The sequence below is a fragment of the Narcine bancroftii genome, chromosome 4 (genome assembly GCF_036971445.1).
Source record: "Narcine bancroftii isolate sNarBan1 chromosome 4, sNarBan1.hap1, whole genome shotgun sequence".
Taxonomy (NCBI): domain Eukaryota; kingdom Metazoa; phylum Chordata; class Chondrichthyes; order Torpediniformes; family Narcinidae; genus Narcine; species Narcine bancroftii.
The window spans coordinates 299,827,509-299,847,724 of NC_091472.1; the positions used below are offsets into that span (position 1 = coordinate 299,827,509).

The 20,216-nt window shown below is 36.4% G+C and overlaps 1 protein-coding gene across 32 annotated transcripts in view; it reads right to left on the bottom strand.

Annotated features, from left to right (window-relative positions):
• LOC138762153 (myosin-IIIb-like) overlaps window positions 1-20,216 on the bottom strand; it is a 550,501-nt gene that overhangs the window by 488,436 nt on the left and 41,849 nt on the right. For 26 of the 32 annotated variants that reach the window (XR_011356778.1, XR_011356777.1, XR_011356779.1 and 23 more), the window contains exons 3-7: window positions 16,485-16,619; window positions 6,423-6,527; window positions 6,119-6,218; window positions 5,169-5,245; window positions 11-156 (exon numbers count right to left, since the gene is read on the bottom strand). Coding sequence is in view for 26 of the 32 variants with exons in the window: in XM_069935652.1 (XP_069791753.1) it covers window positions 11-156; window positions 5,169-5,245; window positions 6,119-6,218; window positions 6,423-6,527; window positions 16,485-16,619 (563 nt within the window). In the remaining 6 variants the exon portion in view is untranslated. Of the gene's footprint in view, window positions 1-10; window positions 157-1,614; window positions 1,721-5,168; window positions 5,246-5,340; window positions 5,420-6,118; window positions 6,219-6,422; window positions 6,528-14,879; window positions 14,918-14,954; window positions 15,093-16,484; window positions 16,620-20,216 lie in introns of those variants that run through there. The other 6 variants (XM_069935660.1, XM_069935659.1, XM_069935661.1 and 3 more) reach the window with 6 other exon arrangements.

The following is a 20,216-nucleotide window of genomic DNA, read 5'->3' on the forward strand; positions in this document are numbered from 1 at the left end:
AGTGATGTACCTTGGAATTTTAAAGAGTGCTTTCACAGGATGCAGATCAGACAAAGGTGGCTCACCATCACCAAGTTCAATTGCTGTGATGCCCAAAGACCATATGTCACATCGGGTGTCATAGGAGTAGTCAAGCTGTTGCTCACAAGCAATGACCTATCAATTAATAATATATTAAACTTCAGCAGTTATTCATAATTGCACTGGGTATATTTCATTTATTTTGATCTTCATCAATTATGTAAAGGAAGCAAAGTCATATTGGTGTTATAATTGCATGATGCAGGTCATTGTCATTTATCCAAAGCACAACATTAATTATGCTGTCAAATATATTTTCAAATTATAATAAATGATTAGCATTCATTATTTGTCAAACACACAAGCCCTCACAGACAATTACAGCCATAAGCTATAATATTTTTTATTATAAAATTGCACTTCAAAATACTTTAAACTGCAACTGCTATATATTCATTGATGATTTTTACTAATATTATTTTTTCCTTCAGTATGGTTTTAAAGTACCTGATGTTTTTGCTCACTTTCATGTAAAGCAACTTTGGTTTAATATTTTTTTACTGGGAATCAAATCTATAAATATTTTCCTCAATTATATTTTTCTTTTACATTCAATTTTACAAAGTTCATTCCCCAGTCTTTTGTTGATAGAAGATAAACAGAATTATAGCTTTCCCTCAATGATACGTAAAATTATTATAGTCAAATGAAAAACCTCTAGTTCTTATCAATATGAAGCCTTTTCAAAATGTTAGTGGTTAATTCTAGTATACAAAATCAATAAGTACACAGCAGCATTTTGGAAGATATAATAGAGTTCATTATTTAATAACTGTATATGCCATCATTCATCTTATTTAAAGAGAAAGCAATAAATTGCCCAATTTATTTGCTTAAAATAACACATACAAGCTTCCAGTTTAAATAGCCAAGTGATATAGCACTTCAGCAATCAAACAAAACACTTTTTTACATAAGTAGCTGAGGAAATAATTACAAGCAAGCTTTATTTTTTGCTGAGATGGTATGCAAGGAAAAAGTGATCAACATATAAAGAGAAAGAAAGGACAATACCAGAGTCCAATCAGATGGTCAAAATTTGCAGGTAGGGATAGCAACAGTACCTTTAGGATCATAACCTATTTGTACTTCTCAGCAGAAAGACACTGGCCTTGGCAGAGTTAAAGAGTTAGTGGAAGAGGGTCTGATTTGCCTGATTATGGTAAAGGCTCCTGCTACCCAAGATATATTGTAGTTGGGAATTTTCAGTACCCAGCAGCTACGTGAAGAGAAGGTGAGCAGAAAGAGGGGGTCAAATTAATTTGTTTCTCTTTTATAAAAGTATTTTAGTTGGTTCCCTTTCGGTTTTCAAGTCAACAAAAGTAGATCAGCATGTTTATACTTTTTTTGGAGCAGAACCAACTCAAATAATTGCATAGAAACTGATTATGGATTGACGGGTTTTTTGAGAATATATTCCAACTCGGAGAGAATTCCATAAATAGTGTAATCTTGGATTGAGTTATGACTTTGAGATTCAACAGCTCTTCCTTGGTATTATTTTATACACTAAAACTGAAATGAGTATCATACCTCAACTATCATTCATTTTTCACTTCTTCATTTCCATCTTATTAGATAGCTTGCACAGTGAAATTAGTGGTTCTTCAATCTTCTTGGTGTATTTTTGCTAAAAGTTAAATCTGTACCAAATTAAGTACATTCCCACACACCTCCACACTCAATTCTTTCAAAATCATTAATATAAATTAAAATTCAAAAACAAGTTAACAAACAAAATGGTTCAAAAATCAGTGAAGACATGAACTGATTCATGGATCAGTTACAAGCTGATTTAAATGACCAGCTGATACAGTCAGAACTTGCAGTGGACGTGAAATTGCAAGCTGGAAAGATACTATCATCAAATCAAAACATTGATAATTAATCTTTCACCAAGGATTTTTTCCAGATTCATGTTAATTTCCAAAATATTTATAATGTGCAAAGATTCATTATTAAGTGGAATAGATTTACATTGTAGCCATGACAGTTAAGAAATACCTGGCTTCATTTTCCTTCCTTCCTTGACAAATAAATAATTTAAATTTTATCATCAAAATTTATGACTAAAATTTCAGTGGTTTGCAAGTCCACAAAAAAATTCTGAATAATCAGCCATAATTTAAAGTGAATTCTAATAGGAGTTAAACTTTAATTCAGGTCTTGACCTTGCACAAACAATCTGAAAACAAAGGCAAACAATTACAAAAAATACATCATTCAATACATTGCCACCATGTAGAGCACTCCATTTACTGCCAGGGAAGAAGATTCTATGGCATCTCAAGCTTTCATTCTTAGTTTCTTTCTCTTTATCACATATATTCACCTAAGAGCAAAAGTACCCACAACTATTTGTACTTGCATAGCAGATCCAATCTGAAGATATCTCATAATAGGGTGCAAATCAGTTTCTAATCATTTGCAATCAGTTATTTAAGAAATTGGTGTAGATGAACAAAAGATCATTAGAAAGATAGCAATAAAGGAAAATCTTAGAAGAAAATAGAGAAAGAGAGAGATATTTAGACAGGAAATTACAAAATTTCAGTCTTTGGAATCTGAAAGAATGACCTTTAATAGCAGAACAATCAATGTCCAAAAAAATTTTAGGAATACAGATACAATGAAGAGTTGCATGATTAATCTGCATGATCAACTACCTGGATCTAATGCTGATGGCTCTGTACAGGCTTTAAACACTGTTAAAGGAGCAACAGTGTTTTATTTTAAAATCCTGAAATCTCAGTGTTTGTGTCCAAGATGGCAGCACCCTCCTCTCTCTCTTTCCATTTTTTCTTTACCTTCTCCAACTGACTTATCTCTTCAACTCTCCCTCTCAAACTGTGTGCCTCTCTCTCCCAGCTGCAAGTGGTCAAAAGAATCCCTTATCCTAGCGTCATCAAGGAAAGCGACCTCCCGGGCAGGAGCAGGACCTCATGCTCAGTGGCATTCGCTCCCCTTCCCTCCCCAGCACACCGGAGTTCCCGATACCAAACTCTCCCCTCAGCCTACTACCACACACCAGACTCCTCAGTGTGCATGTGCAGTAGGCTTAGAGGAGGGTTTGGAGTCAGGGATCAGGCATCGGGATGGAGCTCCAGTGACCAACAGACAGCCAACTCGCCAATGAGTATTCCACCGACCCGGGAAGTCTCCCCAGGGGTCAGTGGCAGTGGTTGGGAGGTCTCAGTGATCAGCAGCAGCATTGCTGCCAACATTCTTTTTATAAGAATTAAACATTATTTTAATGCTTCAAAAGCTTTCCCTTGTTGTTTTCTGTTGTTTAAACATTGCTGGGCTGTTTTTAAAAAAATGACCAGTTCTTTAAAAGAACGTTTATCTGACATAGGCCAGGTCCTGACCACTTTGGATAATCAGTTGTACTGTACTTGACAATAAAGGAATCTTAAAACTTTTCACAATGGTTTACAGTCAAAGGATTGATTGTATGTTCACAGTTTTAACAAAGTAATAGTTTCCAGTTTGTCACAGAAAGTTCTCAGAGAAACAGTATGGTCAATGAAATAATCCATTTTAGAAAGTTTATTGGGAGTTAAACATTGGTCAGAACAAATGGAATATTTCCCCTCATCCTTGAGATAGTTCCATAGAATCTTATTTTTGTTCAAAGAGCAAATAGTCCATGATTTAACATCTCAACCAAAAAACATCACCTCCAACAGAGTAATATTACCTCAAATTGCACAAGAGGGTCAAGCTATAGTCTATGCCCAAGTTGCTGGAAAGAAGCTTAAACCTAGAATCATCTGACAGAAATAAGATAACTACTGAATAAGTGACAGCATCTATCCTGGATCATTTCAAGATGAAAATAATGTGCCACATTACAACAGTAAATACACAGAAGAGGGCATCATATAAATAAATATAAGTAAAAAAGGTAAACAAATTAAACCAGAAAATTCAACAGGTTCAGTTCCATCTGTGAAAGGAGAAATAGTTATAGTTTCAGGTCAAAGAAAATTCAGCATAACTGGAAAAAGAAAACAAGTTAGCCTGATGACAGAGGTGGGGGAACGGCAATGGATGAAAGAAAGGGAACATCGGAAATAGGATGAGATAATGTTGGCATTGAATGGGAGGTTAACCTTCTTAACCTTCATGTTTTCCCAGAATTTTGCTTTTATTTCAAATTTCCAGAATCTTCAATATTATTGATTTACTTAAATACAAGACTTCCTTTATATACCCATTCAAATGAAACAGTGTAGAAAATAATCATATCTTTAAAAATTCATTTTCCAAAATCTTAACCATTCAGGCACTGCTACCAAGGTAGTTTTCCATATCTTTTCTGAGAATATTTACAGGCCAATAATGGGACTACAATAACAAATTGGCTAGACCAAATAATAATAGCAGATTTCCTCTCCTGAAGGACATCAATGAACCTGATGGATTTTTATGTCAATCTGGTAGACTTATGGCCATCATCACTGAAGACTTTAAACAAAAAATCCAGGTAATTAAACAGTTCCCTTGGTGCATTTTAATCCAGTTTTGCAATGGTAAATTAAAGTTTGGCTATCATAACTGAAAGCCATTAACACAATTTTTTATATATTTTCTCCTTCACACAGAAATAATGGATAATACTCCTCCACAACCCATCTTCCTCCAGACAAAACAATTTCAGTTTCATGCTAAGATAAAAACTGAATGATCCTGGTCTCTGGCTCCACACAGTATCAGCCAAGCCATCACAAGAGTCTTGCTTCGTATATTTTCTTGGCATTGTTTTTTTGAAAAGAAAAGTAAGTTTGCAAATGAGTCAAATCAAAAGTAACATGTTTCACAGTTAATGTAACAGCACAAATTCAATTAAGATTTTCTTTCTACATTTTTTTCAGACAAGTAAGGAAAGAGCATCTTCATCTGTTTTACTGCTGTCATGTTGTTCACACATTCACCAATTAATTCCCCATATGCCCACAGCATGGAGCAACACTGAACTGACAATGCAGGTACTTAACAGCTGATAAGATATCCCAAACAAATCCCACAAAATTCAGAAATGGCCAAATGTAACTAAACATTATAAAAGTTGAAATCCAACCCACCTCCGGTGCCATCCAATAGGGTGTACCAACAGAAGTGTTTCGACGTAATCTTGCATTTGTAAGCTTAGCTGAAACACCTATTAAACAAAAATGAAACATAAATATTTTGCAGAAAAATGAGAAAAATGTAGCAAATCAATAGTAGTGTGGTTGAAGTTGTTGGTTGCATTACCACAATTGGCACATATTTAAACCTTTCCTTTTATTTGAGGATTTGTAGAAAAATCTCATGTTAGCAGACTGTTACCAGGATAAACAAAAGAGAGTGGCACAGACTAGCATACCACACAAGCTGAACATAGAGCTGCAATGATAATGGTTGTCATGGAGAAATCTGAGACTCACAACAGGACATGTGGAGGTGAATAGCTTTTTGTGTCTATTACCTTAAATTAGTCAAAGCAGTTACTGCCAATTCTCCAAGGCATTTTTGATCTATATTTTTCCACTCTTAATAATTTGCCTTCAGGAAATTGTAATTAAGTGGAACAGTTATATTTGGTGCCAAGTCTATTTTATTTTCTGTGCTGAGGGACCAGTATTGCTTTAGGCTATTTAGTCATTTAACAGAGAACCAGCATTCCCTTTGAGAAGCAAAAAAAATCAAGTATAACACTGTGAAATAACAAAAGTCAACATGAAATTGTTCAATCTAATTGTACAAGAAAAAATTCTCAGGACAAAGTAAATAAAAAACTTAACAGAATTGTGTAAGGCTTGATTTATTCATCATTTTAAGAATCGTTTTCTCCAAAATCCTTGAGCTGACAGGCTACTGCTAACAGTACCTTGGGTAGTCCATCTGTTAAATTCAATTCTTTGACACAAAAAGCAAAATGCTGTTTGCCTGTGGTGTCACACCAAAGCTCGTGCTGTCTAAGGGAGCAATAAATTGCAGCCGTTGGCTAAACTGCAAACTTCAGAGAAAATAAATGGGAAATAGAAATTACCAAAGTCAACCAGCTTGATTCCTCCTTCTATTGTCAAGAGTATGTTGTTGCCCTTGACATCACGATGAATAATCCTGTTATTGTGCAAATGCTGAAGGCCCTGCAGAAAATACAAACAGAAATGAATGTATACAAAACAATTATCCTTTCTTAAGTAACTTTAAGCCAATCTGTATTAGCATTAATGAAATGCTTATGAACGTATTGCACAAGCAATATGCTCTAGTCACAAGCATTATCACAAATATTATGCTTTTAAGAATATAAACAAGAACAGATAGTCTCCCTGTCACTTAGTTCTTACCAAAAGTGCCCCATTCAGAATGTATGAGATTAGTGATTCATCCATGCATTGGCCATGCTTGAGAAGATTAGTGACAAGCTCAGTGACAGAACCTCCATTGCACAGCTGTAAAAGAAAAGTCAGAAATCAAGAATTCATTTTCAAACATTTTCATTTTCTAATTCTCTGGAAGAGAAATGGCTTTCATTAATGCAAAATCTTCTGGTTCCCTTTGGAGAATATCCCAAGATTCTTTATAATTACTTTTGAAGTTTTGTATATAAAGAGTAAAACTGAGGTGAGACCATTAGAAAATGACACTGGAGAAATAATAATGGGAGATGAGGAGATGGCAGAGGAATTAAATGAGTACTTTGCATCAGTCTTCACTGTGAAAGACATTAGCAGTATGTCAGATGTCAACAGATATCAGGGAAGGGAAGTGAGGACAGATACTATTTCAAGGGAGAAGGTGTTCAAAAAGCTGAATGATCTAAGGGTGAGTAAATCTCCCAGATCAGATAGATTACACCTTTGAGTTCTGAAAGAAGTCATGGTAGATATTGTGGAAGCATTGGTATTGATATTTCAGGAATCAATAGATTCTGGCAAGGTTCGGGAGAATTATAAACTTGCAAGAAGGGAGGGAGGCAGCAGAAAGGAAATTATAGACTGGTTAGCCTGACTTCAGTGGTTGGGAAGATGTTGGAGTCGATTGTCAAGGATGACATTACAGAGTACTGGAAAACACAAGGCAAAATAAATCAAAGCCAGCAAGATCTTAAGAGAAAATGTTGTTTGACAAACCTATTGGAATTCTTTGAAGAAATGATCAAGAGGCTAGATAAAGGAGATGCAGTGGATGTTATGTATTTGGATTTTCAGACGGCCTTTGACTAGGTTCTGCATATGAGGCCAATTAAGTATAACAGGAAACAACCTAGTGTGGGTAGAACATTGACTGATTGACAGGAAGCAAGAGAGTTGGAATACAGGGATCCTCTTCTGGTTGGATGCCAATTGCTACTGATGTTCCAAAAGGGTCGGCATTGGGACCATTTCTTTTTATGTTGGATATTAATGATCTGGATTACAATTAGGTTAAAACCATGTGTTTTTGTTTTTTTTAAATTTTGTGCCTATCCATTTAAGAAATTGTTGTTTGTAGTGTTACCATCATTACTATGATGTCATATGTCATTCATCTGGGCATATGGAGAGTTTGCATCTCATTCTTTAAAGAATTATGGAGGAGATGCAAGATCATGATACTTTAATTTCATCTTAATTCGACTTAATCATCTTAATTTTGTCTTATATCTGTTTAAAGTGAAATACCAATGTTATTATACAGTTTGCTTTGTTTATTCATTGTTATGAAAATCTCAATGCAAAGTTATACAAAATGTTTATATGTTTTATCAATGAATTAAAGCTACTTAAAGCTGCAACTACAAAGTTTGATTTATTGGATTAATAAGATAGTAATTCGGAATATTGTTGCTCATGTTTCTTAGAATATGGCATGTTTTGAAACTGAGAAATATTAGAACTTGGAAAGTGTCATCTACATTATGGAATTAATGGTTTTGTCCCCAAATTTGCAGATGATATGAAAGTAGGTGGAGGAGCAGGTAGTGTTGAGGAAACATGGAGGCTGCAGAAAAACTTAGAAAGAGCAGGAGAATGGGCAGAAAAGTGGAAAATCAAATACAATGTCAGAAAGTGTATGGTCATGCACTTTGGTAGAAACAATAAATGAACAGACTATATTTTAAATAGGGAGAAAATTGAAAATACCCATGTGCAAAGGGATCTGAGAGTCTTCATGCAGAGTAGCCTGAAAGTAAACTTGCATGATGAGTCGATGGTGAAGGTAGCTATTGCAATACTGTCATTTATTTCAAGAGGAATCAAATACAAGAGCAGTGATATGATGTTGAGCATTTATAAGGCACTGGTGAGACCTCACTTGGAGTGTTGAGAACAGTTTTGGGCTCAATTTATGAAAGGATGTGCTGATGTTGGAGAGAGTTCAAAGGAGGCTCACAAGAATGAAATTCCATGAAAGAAAGAATTCATTGGAATTTAGGAGAATGGTGGGGGAGGGGGGGAGATCTCATTGAAACATTTCAAATGTTAAAAGACAAGAACAGAGTAGATATAAAAAGGTTGAGAAACTCAAGGACAAGAGGGCTCAACTTCAGTATTGAAGGATATCCACTTAGAACAGAGATGCACAGGAATTTCTTCAGCCAGTGGGTAGTAAATCAGTGGAATTTGTTGCCACGGGTAGTTGTGGAGGCCAGGTCATTGGGTGTATTTAAGGCAGAGACTGATAGGTTCTTGATTAGCCAGAACATCAAAAGTTATGGGGAGAAGGCTGGGCAGTGGAACTTAGTGGAAAATGGATCAGTTCTTGATTAAATGGCATGGCAGACTCAATGGGTTGAATAGTCTATTTCTGCCTCAATGGCCTTATGAACATTCCAGAAATGCCTGCAAAGATGAATACAATATTTATGATTTCCCTAACTTCTTAGATTTGGAGATTGGAAAATGTGATGGAGGAGAAAGGAAAGAATTAATAGGCAACTAGCTCAGGTAGAAATGAGTGTCAAGGCACACAGAAATATTTTTTAATGAAGCAGAATTATACAGATTTTATTATGACCAATTTATTAGAGTGCTTTGGAGGAAGCATCAAGCAAAATTGAAAAGATGCAGCATATTTATATTTTTTAAAAGCTTCCTGTAAAATATCGCATAAAGAATTAATGTATGATGAACTGGAAGAAAATGGAGTCTGGATAGAATGAACTATTTTTAGATTGGCTTGCTGTGACCAGTGTGGTGCTACAAGAATCAGTGCTGAGGTTTCAGCCATTCATAATTTGTATTCTCACAATGCATTTGCAGATGATTCAATGGTAGGTGGGAAAACATGTTCTGTGGATCCTATGAGTCTTCAAAGGGCCATGGATTAAGAGTTTACACAAATGGGGGAGGGAATGTATGATACAGGGACATGTGGTTATCCACTGTTTAAATGGAAAGAAACTACAAAAACTTGTAGCAAGATTTTGCTGCTCTTCTAAATGTTAGTTTGCACATACAGGAAATAATTAGGAAGGCAAGTACAAGTGGGGAAGTTTGCTACATGAGACTATACATGGACATATGTTTTAGTTTTAAATTTAAGATGGCAGTTTGAAGAAAGTTCACTAGGTTCATTCCTGGAATAAAGGAGTGAAACATTGAGGCTGAGCAGATTGGACGTATTCATTAGTATCCATAATAATGAGATGATTTCATTGATATGTATAAAATTCACAGGGGACTTGACAAGTTAATTGCAAGAACAAATGTATAAACTAAGGTGTTGTACAGTGCGGTTAACTCCTTTGAAAATTTCCGAGAAAAAGCAAGGAAGAATAATACGGAGTGGTCATGTCACAGAGAATTTCTTAGTGTTATGGGAAGAATGGAAACCTATTGAAATTACTTAATTATAGTCTGCTGGTTTTGAAAGCTTGGCACAATAAAATTGGAGATGTTGAAGCATTTGGCAATAATTAAATCACATCTGTGGACAGTGAGAAAAGTAAGACTGACCACTTACACTGAGTTATAGAAATGCAGTAATTCTCAAGTTCTGCACCATTCCCTTCACCTGATTATTGAATTTTTAACATAGTGTGGCATTTTTCAGGCAAATCTCACCAGATGGTTATTGGCGAGATTGTTAATGTACCAAATTTGTACCAGTTTTGTGTATGAGGAGCAGCCAGATCTTCTATGCCCACCAAAAGCCAACTGACTTTCACAAATGCCTTGGTTTCAACCAGATGGCATCTATAACCTCCCCCCCCCACCCACCCCACCAATCTTTCCTTCATCCTTCGGACATCCTTTAGCTCCCCACCCTCTTCCCTCGTTTCTATCAGAGAGCTATCTTTCTCTTATCACTCCCCTCCCCCATCATTTCTCAGTTTCTTTCTCCTCCTCCTCCATCACCCTCTGGCTTCTGCTCCTCCCCCCACCCCACCCCACATGCCTTATTCTAGCATCTGCCAGATTTTTGGCATACGCGAAGAAGGGCTAAGGTCCAAAGTGTCAACTGCCTGTTGCTTTCTATGGATGCTGCATGACCTGCTGAGCTTCTGCACTGTGTATTGCACTGTGTTCTCCACTTCATTCTCACTATTTTTACATCTCAGTTGCATATATTCTGATGATACCTTCTTCCATTCTCTTGAATCTTGACTTCCTTATTTTCCCCCCCAACCATCAATTTCTTCCATAATGTGTATGAAGGTTATTAATTTTGTTCCATCCCATTTCTGGGCTTCTGACACTTAAATGTAGTACCGAGGGAAAGCTGCATTTTTAGAGATGCCATATTTTGGATAATAAACTGGGGCCCATTGTCCACCTTTAGCTGTGTGTTGAAGATTCTATTGCTATTTTTTTTAAAGGCATAGATTTGTCTTTTCTATTCCTCAGTCAATATTATCAAAAAACCCCAAAATAATTTTTTTTTAATCGTACTGGTTTTGGGAATTTGTTTGCAAATTGACTGTTGAATATCCTGAATCGTAACCTGATTTTTGTACCCTCTTTGATATTATTTGTGAGACAACATTCATACTTCATCTTTACCCTCCTCATGAGTATTTTTAGTTACCTTCTGGAAATTTTTAAAACTTCTCAATGCTCTATCCCCAGTAATATTTGCTTGTTTGCCCTCTCTTTTGCTTTTGAGTTGGCTTTGACTTCTCCAGTTGCAATTTTTTTTCCCTTTGAATATTTCCTTTTTTTCTGATAATGTATTTATTCTGCCCCTTCCTCATTTCTTGCTGCTCTGCCGTGTTCCCTTCTCGTGCCCCCTTTCCATTCTACTTTGGCTAGTTCTTCTCTCTTGCCGCTGTAATTCCCTTTACTCCAGTGAAATATCAACACTTCACTTTCTCCTTGTTAATCTCTCATACTGTGATCACAGCCCCCATCCTTCCTCCACCCCCATTGATCCCTTTACACTAAGCTCTCTCATCACTTCTGGTACATAAGAACCAATCCAGTACATCCAATCCCCAAAATGCTCTTAAAAACCCCATCTCGTACACTTTCTACAAATTCTCGAGAGCTCCAATTCCCAATCTACTTGCATGTTAAAATCCCCCATAACATTGCTCTTCTGACACACCTTTTCTATTTAATGTTACAATTTGTTGTCCACTTTTCAGCTACTATTTGGAGATCTGTATACAACTGCCAAGAGTATCCTTTTACCTTTTCATTTCTCAACCAACAATAATTCTACATCTTCTGATCCTGTGCCACCTCTTTCTAATATTTAATGCTCCTTACTAACAGAGCCACGTCACCCTTTGCTTACATGCCCATCCTTTTGATACGCTATATACCCTTGGACATTCAGCTCCTAATGATATCCATCCTTTAGCTATGACTGCTATGGCCACATCATCATACCTGTCAATGTCTAGCTATACTACAAAGTCATCCACTTTATTTCCTCTGCTGCGTGCATTTAAATACAAAACCTTTACCCTTTATTTGTTACTTTGTATCCCTGAAGCATTGCCACTCATCCCACTGGCTGCAATTTTTCCCCATCTGCTGGTCCTTCCACACAAGCTCCCTACCAACTATTAATGAAAAAGCTGTAAACCAAAACGTAAATTATTTGTTTTGAGAATTTGTGGAAAGTCAGGGATCTAAGATTGAACAAAATGTCTAACTTGTAAATATCTAAAAAAAAATGAGTGCTTGGTAAGTTAAATTTTACCCCCACTTGTTCAAAGGAAGCAAAATTGTCACAAATAAAAAGGTCTTTAAAACATTTAATACCCACTCTGTGCCAGTCATTAAAGACAGTATCTTGCAAAGAAGGTTGAAAACGATGATTAGATACAATAGGGCTAGCAAAAGAAAAATTCTGAAATTCAAAAGACATTCTAAATTGAGCCCATATTCTCAAACTATGTTTGAATATCAGATTATCAGTTAACATATAAAAAGGAAGATTAAAAAGGACCCTAAAATTGCCAACAAAGGATTATTCTTTGTAAAATGTAATTCCATTTCTACCCATGAAGGGCAGGCAAACAAATTATCAAAATGTAACAAAATAATGACTGCCCAATAATATAATCTAAAACTGGGAAACGCCAAACCGCTATTCCTTTTAAGTTTTTGAAGATGAGGTTTATTTAAGCAAAATTATTTCCCCTGCCATATGTAGGAAGATGTAAGCAAGTTGAGTGAATCAAAAAAAAATTTCAGGATGAAAATTGGTATGGATTGAAAGAGGTGAGCATTTAATTTACAAGGAGAAATTGGATAATGATGGTACTGGATGTTAAAATGGTTGGCTATAGGACCATTACCATCCAGCACCACAAAAACACCTTACGAGTGAGGCAGAACTTTGCAAGCACATCATCCAATCTACTGCATTCAATGTACTCTGGTCTAACCCAATACTCCATGGGTTGAAAACTTAAGCTTCTTGTTGACAACTATTTTAACTCCCCTAACCATTGCCGCAATGACACATGTGTTCTTGGACTCGTTCATTATCAGGGTGAGGCAAAATGTAAAGTTGACAAAAAAAAAATTACTCCTGGACAGCCTTGAACCTCATGGGATGAATAATTATTTCTAAAATTTACGGTACTACCCCCCACCCCACCTGATTCCACTGTTTCAACCTCTTCTTAACTGGTCATTTTTTTCCTCTAATTTCTTTCCCTCCCCCATTCCTTGTGAATTGTCTCTCGCCCAACCTGTCACTTCACCTTTCTACCTTCTGCCCTTTTACCTCTGGGCCCCAGCCTAATCTTTTCACCTTTAAATATATCACCCCCTTCCATCTAGTCTGAGTGAAGGGTCAAGACACAAAACAATGACTGATCATTTCCACCCACAGAAGCTGCCTGACCTTCTGAGTTCCTCTAGCACACACATGTCAAACTCTTTTGGCCCGCGATATAATTATATTTGGCCCGCAAGATCATTTCAAAAATGTATTAGAGGTGGCCCGCTGGCCGGCGCGCCAGTATAGTGCATGCACAGCTAATACTATAAATCCCAGAATGCATTGGCGTCAGCCCGCTAATCGCCCCCACCTCCTCTGTTTACGTTGCAGGGTCTCACCGTGGACTCTGGTTTTGGGGCCTGGCCGGTGTCAGGGGAAGCCAAGGCCGCTTTTCAGCGCCCGGAACCGGAGGCCTCGGGCCTGACCTCGCCAGGACCGTTGCCCACTCCCCCTCCCTGCCACAGGCCAACCCGCGACTCACGGTGACGGGGCCGCTGATCCGCCGAGATGCCGCCCTGCAGCGAGAGCCGATGCCCCCGCACTGTCGTTGCCCAACCCGATCGCCCGCAAACCCCGCCCTCCCGCACACAGGTCTGAGTAAGTATTATGAATTTTAATCTCAGGATAAAACGATCTTCCAATAGTTTCATGTCACAGTGATAAATATATTCCTGGTTAAAAATGGTCCTGCACCTGGATACAAGCTCATTAGGCATAAAACTTGAAAAGTGTGTAAATCAAAGGATATCTGTACCAATGGAAAAAGGGCATGGCAAATAACCCTGCTAGAGTTCATGCCCACAATCAGTCACCCATTTGATTGTTTCAGGAATCATGTTATTCTCCCACATTCTCAATAGCCCTCAGATTTTACTATTCGACAGCACACTAGCAACATTTGACAAATCCTCTATAGAGAAATATTATTTATTGAATATTTTATTTCTCATTTGTTAATGCTTCTGGAAAGAGTTTATCCAAAACTATTATTAAACATTTATTTTAATAAGAAAAAGTTTAACATTACATAAGTTGAAAGAAGAGAAAACATGCAGATGTTGTTGAAAATTTTCAATAAATATTTAGTTCGGCCCTCGACTTGGACTAAGTTTTTAATTTTGGCCCTCCGTGAATTTGAATTTGACACCCCTGCTCTAGCAAATCTTTGGTCAAGATTCCAGCATCTGCAACTTTTATTTCTCTGTTGGAAAGGCTGGGTTTGTTTTCCCAGGAGCAGAGAAGGCTGAGCGGGGACCACTCAGAGCTCATCTACAAATTATGAATAAAAAGGCATTTGATCATTAAACCTGAGAATACAGAATATATCAAACCATTCCTCTAGTCAATGATAATGTTGGACATTTTAAAAACTTCAAAAATGGATGAAGTGTTCAAATTCATGTTCAAGTCTCCTCTCATATTATGCTTCCAGCAAACTGTCAGAAAAAATAATCCATTTTCTGCACAAGGTTCCACCTGTGTTAACATCGAAAATGTAGCAAACACAGTTGAAGTTTAAATCAATTGCATCAAAGATAATGACAAGTTATTATCATGTACATTATATAAAGTACATATGCACCAAAATTCTTACTAGCTGCAGCCAAACAGATAATTTGTAAAAATCTACAATATACCTTAAAGTAAAAGGAGACAATACACTAATTAATAAATTTTCAGAGTTATGACTGAGTGAGAAAAAAAGGCATTACATCAGTGCAGTCAGTCCTTTGTGATGTCAGAGTCGTTCATAATTAATGTAACAATGGAAGGTTTATGAGCCAATAGCAGTCGGAAAATTATTCTTGAAACTAGAGGAGCTCATTTTCAGACTTCTCTACCTTCTGCCTGAGAGTAGCAGGGTCATGGGGTTCCTTTATGATGTTAGCAACATACTTGAGATAGTGCCTCACACGAATGTCTCCAATGGATGAGAGGTCAGAGCACATGATGGATGAAGCTATATTTGCTACATTCTATACCATTCTACATCCCTGACCACTTGAATTACCAAACCAGCCTGTGATGCAACCAGTCAACTTTCCACAGTGTATCTATAGAAGTTTGATAGAGTATTCAATGACATGTCAAATCTTCTCAGACTTCTTGGAAAGTAAAGGCATTGGTATACCTTCTTCACAGCAGCCTCGATGAGCTAACTACAGAAGAGGTCTTCCTGTATGGACTCCCAGGAACTCTATAATGCTAACCCTCTCTACCTCCACCTTATCAAGGTGATCTCCTTCTGAAATCAACAACATTGAGAGCAAGATTGTTTTTCCGTCACCACCCCAACTAAATTCTCCATCTTCATCTGGTATTCTGATTCATAATTTCCAGTTACTTGGCCCACAATTATTCCCAAACTTTCAAATGTTGAATATAACCTTCGTAAAATTATCAACATTATCAAATGTCGATAGAAGTAATATATTTTCTAATAAAACTCATGATTATATTAACCATAATTTTATATTTTGCAAAGAGATTTATGGATGCTACAAAGCCAAATACAAATTAAGAATATCACTGCAATGTGCTCCATTTTAAAAACTAGCAAGTTTTTTTGCTTGAGCAGATCAGTGATCTTTATGATTTTCTCAGAATGATAAATGTACAGTAAAGAGATGAACTTCAACACAACAAACTCATGATTTTAAATTGATGCAAGAATCCTTGTACATTGATAGTTAAGATATCAGATAGGTTAAGAAAAATAATCAAATACTACTGAAATGATGATCTTTAGAGTGAAAATTTAAAATACAAGGACCTCAAAGTTGGGCCATACCTAGAGCTTTGAATAGATTCTGGACACCCTACCTCATGAAAGACATTAGCCTTAGAGAAGTGCATCTTAAAATTACCAGAATGATATTGAAAGATGAACAAAACCAAGTTTCACAGAGTTTGCTCACAAATCAGTCACGGCCCCACAGAATGGCAGAACAGATTTTGAAGGGGTGAAACAGACTTCAACTTTGTACAACTTTATGCATTACATTCTGCAAAATATTTTAAAGAATACCCATCATCAGCTAAACCAAAACACATCCAAAGTATTTCTATATTTTTAAATCTGTTAGTAATAAGGTAACAAATATTTTATTTAGAGGCATAACATTTCTACTTCACTAATTTTTCTAATTTGTCCAATATCACCAATATTTAGCTTTATATCTTTTGGTACTTTCTTCTGGAAGATAAGTATAAAAGTAATTATAAAACCACAGGTTCCTTACCTCAAGAACCAACCAGAGATGTCCACCACATTTTAAATCTGTTTTGTAGAACATTCCATAGAATCTAACCACATTGGGATGACTTGTGAGTGATTGCAGGATGCTATATTCTGCTTCAAGTTCCTCATCAACAGCCTAAAATATGACAAATATCAACAAACATTCACAAATTAACACTACATATTCTGAAAGAAGATTTGAAAGGGACTGTTATAGCAAGTTTTACAACGTTAGTTTTATCCCAGGACTGACTATGACAACATCCATTTCATTTTTAAAAAGTGCTAATTTCCAAATCAAGTGTTACAAAATTAACAAAGTGAAGGTAATAACAAAAAACGCTGGATCATTTTATCATACACATTTCTAATTCACCGGAATATGTAAGTTACAACCTAAAATGATGATAATGTGACAAACAAAACAAACAAATAAAAAATTCAGTTAATCATGCAAAAAAAAGTAACTTAGCAATACTGCTGACAGCTCATGGTGTCAGAGCAGTTCCTGATTAGTGAAGAAAGGGAGATTCAAGATCCTGATAGCTGTTGAAAGGAACTGTTCTTGAGCCTCAAGGTGCTGGTCTTCAGACATTTTTTTTAAACCTTCTGCCTAAAGATAGCAGTGAGAAGTGGTTATGACCAGGATGATGGGGAAGTGGTTGGTTATTTAAAATATAATACATTTGACAGAAACATGCTAGTATCTAACAAAGTTTGTCACTAATCCACATGAGGTTATATTAGGAAAGATGACCAAAAGATATGCCAGAGATAAGTTTTAAGCAGCATTTTAAGAGAAAGATAATAGGAGATATTTAAGGAGGGAAACCTATAACTTGAGCTTTTGAAACAAAAGATGCAGTTACTAAAAGGTGAACCAAGAATGAGCACATAACAAAAATTGAAGTGTGGAAAATCTCGTTGTATTGTGAAAATAATCAATGTGGATAAAAGGAAGGAAATGATTGTGGATTCGGGAGGACCAGGAACATCCATCCTCCACTACACAATAATTCAGTAGTGGAATAGAGCGCACCAAATTCCTTGAGAGTCCCCTTAACTCGTGACCTATCCTGGACACATCTCCTCACTTGTCAAGGAGGCGCAACTACACTTCCTGAGAAGAATGAAGTGGGCAAGGCTATGGGCCACCGTCATGTCAACCTGGCTGGCTGCATGACAGTGTGGTATAATTGCTGCAGAGAAGTGGATCAGAAGTCAATCCACAGGACTATGAGCGGGAGTGAGGATCACTGGGGTCTCCCCCCTCCTCCTACCCCCCCCCCCCCCCATTCAACGTGATGTACTGGAATTGTTGTCTGATGAGGGAGCAGAAAATCATTGAGGGCCCCTTCTACCCCACACAGAGCATCTTTCTACCTGCTCCTGTTGGGAAAGAAATGCAGGAGCAGAGCCAGTATCACCATGTTGAGAAACAGCTTCTTCCCACAGGCAGTGAGAATGTGTAACAACTAAATAAACTTCTCACACTAACCATCTGAAATGCTACTATTTATTTAATAATATTTATTTATTTTTATATTTGTCCTGCGAGTGTATTACTTGTCTGGATGTGCCTTATATCTGATTGTGTGTTTGCATGTTTTGCATCAAACACTTGAGAACACTGTTTCATCGGGTTGTACTTATGTAATCGGATGATAAGTAAACTTGAACCTTAACTTGTAATGTCAGAGGTAGGGTGACAGGAAATAAGAGATGGGAAGAATGAAGCCATGGAAGACAAGATTTTTTTTTAATTGAAATAATTATTTAACTGGAAGGTAGTCAAAGTCATCCAGTATTAATCAACAGGTTCAACATATTGCACAATAGGACACAAACACCATAATTTTGAATGATAAGCTTACAGGCAATACAATGCTGAATGATTGGCAGGTTGGTCTTGGAACAAGTGTTTTGGAAGGTGCCAAAGGATGAAAAAGATTTCAATAGCTTTGGTTTGAGCAAAGTTGACTCATGCTTCCCAAATGGAAATAGGTGACAGTAATAGATATCCAGGTGGAAGTATGTTTAGGGTCAAATAACAAGAACCTCTGCAACCTACATATTTTAAATGAGATTGTTGACAGGGAAAAGGATGGAATACTTGGCTTAGTAACCATTTAATGGACAGAACAGAAATTTTTTTTTAAATTCCTGCATATAAAGGAAATTTCAGCTCAAGTTGTGTTGGATATCAGACAAGAAGCTTTGCAACAGTGAATGGCATTGAGAAAAAAAGTGGTTCAATTACATCAGCAATTTGATCAAAATAATCACACAGTTTTTGGCTAATGTTAGTAGGTGGCAATATTTAGATAATAAGAGAATCTCCGAGTATAGATTTCTGGAAGACATCAGAAATAAAAGTTTAAGGATACCATTTCTCCGAACTATGACTGGATAGTAAGAATCAAGGAAGTTTAACTAAACAAGGAAGATTAATTATGTATCAAATTGATTTTTTATGATTAGCTTTAGCTGTTTCTAGGAAGTGCATAGCCATTACTTGGAAATCAAATACAGACTTAGGGATAGAGAGATGGCACACTGAATTACATTCTTGTATTCCAATTGAGAAAATAACATAATATACATGATAAATATAATTTTTTTCTTTAAAATAGGGAACCCATATTTACAATATGTTGGTTTGAAAATTTGAAGGACTCTCTGAAAGCCTGTCCTGTTGGTAACTCTCAGTTCCATTATTTTTTGAATTGAGATTTATATTTCTTTTTCACATTCGCCTTTTTTTAATTTAATACTTTAGGAGGGTTGATGGGAGGGGAGGGAGGGAGGGATGAGGGTTTTTTTTAAATATATACACACATATACATATGTACTTAATTTTTTTAGTTTATTGAATGTTTACATGGATGTGGTTTTTAAAACTAAAAAAAACAAGGAAGTTGAACCAAACTAAAAAACATCAGTTTAATTTTGCATTTGAAGATTATTTCTGAATCAGAATTTATTGTAATGAACATTTGTCACAAAATTCATTGTTTTGCAGCAGCATTAAAGTGTGTTACAGGTGTAACAATTGCTATGAATTACATTTTTAAAAATTAGTTCATAAGAAAATAAAAAGTGAGGTAGTGTTTGTAGTTCATTGTCCACTCAGAGATCATGGCAAAGGGAAAGAAGTTGATTTTGTACCATTGTGCGTTCATCTTCAGGCTCCTGTACCTCCATCCTGATGGTAGCAGTGAGAAAGGGCAATGACCTAGGTGGTGAGGGTCCTTGGTGATAGATGCTGCTTTCTTGAGACACCACCTCTTGTAGATGTCCTTTAGCAGAATGAAGACTGATGCCCATAATGATGCTAAATGAGTTCACAGCTCTCTGTAACCTTTTCCTATAATTACAAGCTCAGAGGACCCTAAACCCAGCAGCAATAGAAATTCACCAAGATAAATGGTTACTTAAACAAAAGTTGTTTTTAATTATCTTTAAACATGATAACAGGATCAAACTTTAACTTATTACTATTAACTTACTTAACCTAATTTAACCCCCTTCTAATTCTAAGCGCACATGTGTATACAAGTTCAGAAAAGTTCTTTCTCAGTTCAATCTAACTTCTCACTCCTTCAAGATCACAGGTTGCAGTCATTTCTTATAACCATATAACAGTTTATGGCATTGAAACAGGCCATCTCGGCCCTTCAAGTCCACACCGGTTCACTTAAACAATTCCACTAGATCCCCCCGCCTATTCTCT